At 40.8% G+C, this 4,538-nt stretch overlaps 1 protein-coding gene across 1 annotated transcript; it reads right to left on the bottom strand.

Moving 5' to 3' along the window:
- Positions 1-650: 650 nt before the first annotated feature.
- LOC149849068 (uncharacterized) lies at positions 651-1,298 on the bottom strand. Its single transcript, XM_090006890.1, has one exon. It carries the CDS (start codon positions 1,296-1,298, stop codon positions 651-653), a length of 648 nt encoding a protein of 215 aa, XP_089863016.1.
- Between the last annotated feature and the right edge of the window lie 3,240 nt (positions 1,299-4,538).

Raw genomic sequence — 4,538 nt, 5'->3', positions numbered from 1 at the left:
CATGATCTAACAATCATGCTCATGAACAAAGAAAATGATAGAAAAATAGCAAAACTGCTAATATCACAACACTAATATGGATTACCTCTCATAGAGTGATAAATTTTATGTCTTTATTCAGCCGGATCTCTGGTGACCCTTCATCGTCCATGAGATCAATGGACGTGAAGTCATGCTTAATTGGAAGGTCTAAGAAAAATTGTTTTATCTATGACCCTGCCCACAACATTTCCTCCAACTCTACCCCTCTAGACCCTGCAGTGGCTCTCTGGCATGCTAAGAATGAGCTTAGCCTCCACGTGAAGACTATTCTCATAAAAAAGCAAGCCATAAACCGAATATCTACCTATACAATCATCCAACTGCGGATCAGATTGTTTCCATTGAACATCTATCACATGGAAGCATTCGTCATTTCCTGTCGCTCCCGTGGCAGCATCAAAAATGTTTATGCGCAAACGATTATTGCCAAAAGACATATCTATCTTTCCAGTACGACAATCAATACGAGTGTTGGCAGTGGCCAAGAATGGTCTGCCAAGAATGATGGGGGTCTGGTGAGCAACATCAGTGCCCTCCATGTTCAGAATGAGAAAATCAATAGAAAAATAAAAGTCCTCGACCTTGACTAACATATCTTTCAAGATTTTCTAAGGAAGCTTGGTAGACCTGTCGGTCAACTGTAAGATGGTCATCGTGGGCTTTAAATCCCTAATCCCAAAAGTGTCGTATACGGAACCGAGCAATATATTCACACTTGCCCCAAGATCGGGCAATGCACGCTCGATGGCCATGTTCTCTATAACACAAGAGATGATCGATGCCCTAGGATCCTTCAGTTTAGGTGGAGCTTGGTGTCGAAACACCGAGCTCACCTGCTCAGTCAGGAAGATATTCTTGAGCAACGACCTTGATTTTCTTTTCTGAGTGCAAAGTTCCTTAAGAAACTTTGCATAGGCGAGCACTTGTTGGATGGTGTCAAGCAGGGGGAGGTTTATGTGAACATGCTTAAATATGTCAAGCATTTCGTGCATTATAGCCTGATGCTTGCTAAAATCATTCAGTTTTACTAAGGCCTGAGGAAATGGAGATCTAGGAATATACGAAGGAGAAGGCACAGGTCGTGAGCCCTGTCCACTTTCCTTGGGCCTAGTAGGAGAGATCGAATGGTCAATAGGTCTGTCACTGGGTTCTTCAATCGTCTCCTGAATAGGGTGGAGTTTTTTCCCACTCCGAAGGGTCATAACAGAGTTGGCCTGCTCTTGATGAGACTTTGTGAGATGCAGGTTATGGTGCATGGGTTCCTTACCTCTCGGGTTGACAATAGGCTAACTTGGGAGGCTTTTCTCGCTTCGTTTGTTCAAGGCCTCAGACAACTGTCCCATCTGGGTTTTTAGCTTCGCTATCGACTGTGTATGAGAATTGAGGTTGGCCTTGATGTCAGAAAAGGCCTTCAAAAGCTTCTCCTGAAAAGATTGTCTTGATGTGGGCTCCTGGGGAGAAGGCAAGCTAAGTTGGGGAGGGGCCTGTGGAAATGTGGACCACGAGTAACCCGGTCTGTGTTGTGTCTGGGAAGACATATGAGATGGGGCTTGTGGATTGCTCCACGCAAATTTGGGGTGATTTTGCTATCTCGGGTTATAGGTGGGTGCATATGGATCATGCACCGGTCTGGCGAAACCTTCGGTAGCACTCACTTGCTCCTGAACGAATTCAGGATAGAGTGGCACTGCCGGATAGTCCGAAACAAAGTATGCAGGGCTAGCGCATAGCTCACATACTTTTCCTATGTGATGTAATAAAGTTGGGTTGGTCAGTAATTGATCAATTTTCCTGGTCAACTGATCCACTTTGATTTGCAATTCATGTTCAGACCTAACTTCAAAAATCCCTCACTTTTTAGGAGCACCAGGAACAGATGTGGTCCTATCAAGCCTCAAGGACAGGGCATGGTGCATAGAATTTTCACACAGCATTTCGAATAGGGCTCATATCTTGTCCTCTCTCTTGAGCATGAACGTGCCCCCACACGAAGAATCAATCATCTGCATGTCCTTCTCAGTCAGGCCATCGTAAAAGTATTGCACCAGTTGCCAACGAGACACCTGGTGGTGGGGGCACTTCCGGAGAAGATCTTTTATCCTCTCCCACGTCTTATAAAATTATTCTTCCTCAATCTGAGAAAAACTGGTGATGGCTTTTGGATATTGGTTCATCTTACCAATCGGAAAGTATTTCTTGAGAAACTCTCTTTGCATTCAAATGGTAATTTGAATTGTATCTAAGGCCTTTAGCCAGTGTTTGGCTTTGTCCTTGAGGGAAAATGGGAACAATGTCAACCTCAATACATCATCCCCAAAATTATTGATCAGCACTATAGAGTAGATCTCGAGGAACTCATCGAGATGACGGTAAGGGTCTTCATTGCTAAGACTGTAAAATGATGGTAATATTTGAATGATGTTGGCCTTTATCTCAAACTGATTGGCTCCTACATCAGGTCTTGTGATGCAGGAGGCGGGAGTGTAAGCATTAGGAGTGAAGTACTCCCTCAGAGAACGGGTTAACTGCTAATCCTCAGCCATGGGGCCGGGTTTGCAGGCTTTCCTAATGATGGACTCGGGGTCCTCTACAGGGTCTACAAGCTCAGGGTCAAGTAAGTGGCGCCCTTGCATACACTGTAGGTAGAGACTGGTGCAACAACCATCCTAAAAAACTGGTTTTCTATCTACCTAACGTGCAAAGCGGTCAAACCATAGCAAACCACAAAGCAGGTAAAGAAAAAGAAAACTATAAAGCAGTAAACACATCACCACACACTTGCACCCAACAGATATCTTTCGAAAAATAAACTAAGAGCACAGTACCAATAGTGCGCAGTCACCTCCTAGGGGAAGCCTAATAGGTGGGTCATACAAGAAAGGTAAGCTGGTATCTAGGGTTTGCAAACACGTGGTTATAGATCCTAAGTACTAAAAGAAACTAGCAATCCTAAACAATTAAACATGAAAAGAAACTAGCAATCCTAAGCAAAGAACAAAAAGGAAACTAGCAACCTAAGTAAACGAGAGCACACAATGGCAATAAAGTAAATACTCATATTTTATTCACCACTCCCCGGCAATGGAGCCAAAAATTTGATGCAACTTTTTTAATAGAGTATTTTAAAAATATATTTTCAATAAAAATGTTTGTGCAAACCATACATCAAATAATAAAAACTGGTTCACACCAGTGGTGAAGTCCGGGTCGAACTCAGGGAACGGGAAAAATACTTTGTATTCCACAGAAAAGCTAAACTACTCTTTATCGCCTTGAAAATCAAATAATTAATTAACTAAATAAGATTACGGCCCTCTATACAGAGCTTAAACAAATAAAAAATAATTAAGTGCCTTATTTCAAACCTGAATTAATTGAATTGAATTAAATAAAATAAAACCTAAGCTAAGAATAAAAGAAAAGGGTCTTCAGTGCTTGAGCTTCTTGTCCCTTGAATTCTTCTTCTACCTGCTAACTGATCTCTTGATCTTTGGATCTCTGAGGGCTCCCTGAGAGACCTAAAGGGCATTTTGAGGGGATCTTTTGGGGAGCTCAAAAGGCTCTTTTATGGTATTTTCGAGGGCTCACTACACATCCAACTGCATTCCTGGAAAAAACAAATCACAAAATGAGAACCACAAAAAGCAATACTACTAAAATCTAACAATTTAATCAAGAAAAATCAAGAAACTACTCTAATAGAGTTTAACAAACCACTAACATGTGACAACCTAATGACTAACATGTAACAACTAAAGTGTTAAATGACAAAATAGCAAAACAAACTAACTAAATGACAACTATGAATTAATTGAAAACAAACTAAACACTATTAAACAAACTACTTATAAAGAAACAATAAAGATGCGAACTAAATTAACTAACTAACTAGGGATTATTGAATTAACAAGGCAACAAAAAAGAAACGTGGACTCAGCCTAACGATTAAAAAAAATATGATCTAAACCTAATCTAATTAACTAAATTGAAATATTAAACTACCTAATCGATGTCCATAAAAAAATTAATATTGTTCTAACTAACTACAAACAGAAAATTCACCCAATCAACACAATTAGTTGAACTATGCAGGCTAAATGACTCAGCAACTCAAAACTGGCTGGTCTGTATGAGGATTGGCTCCCGAGCAAAATAATGGGACGGATATGCTCACTTGGCTGAGTAGATCTGTGTGGACAGATCAAGTCAGTTGGCTGGTATGGATTTTTATAGATTATGTACACTACTCGGGTAGCACTTGAGCTATCAGCTGTGTTAGCCGAGCAGACTGTTATAGTCTAGCTTGGCTGCACCAATCTGACAACCGAACCAGCTAATATGGCTGATAGGGCTGGATGGATCTGATCATGTCTGGATTGATCTCAATCGTGTCAGAAAATGTGAGTTTTAAACGACGTTGATCAACATAAAATAACCTAGACGTGATCTAAAAAAAATGCTAACTTGCGTGATTTGACAGTCACGCTAATTTTCTA

The sequence above is a fragment of the Nuphar pumila genome, chromosome 1, assembly GCF_984573655.1.
Source record: "Nuphar pumila chromosome 1, dmNupPumi1.hap1.1, whole genome shotgun sequence".
NCBI classification, from domain to species: Eukaryota; Viridiplantae; Streptophyta; class Magnoliopsida; order Nymphaeales; family Nymphaeaceae; genus Nuphar; species Nuphar pumila.
Note: the sequence above shows the minus strand (reverse complement) of the source record. Positions and strands in the feature narration are given on the sequence as shown.

Bases quoted from the DNA above. Each gene is read 5' to 3' on its own strand.
- LOC149849068 (XM_090006890.1), bottom strand. From the start codon at position 1,298: ATGCACCATAACCTGCATCTCACAAAGTCTCATCAAGAGCAGGCCAAC.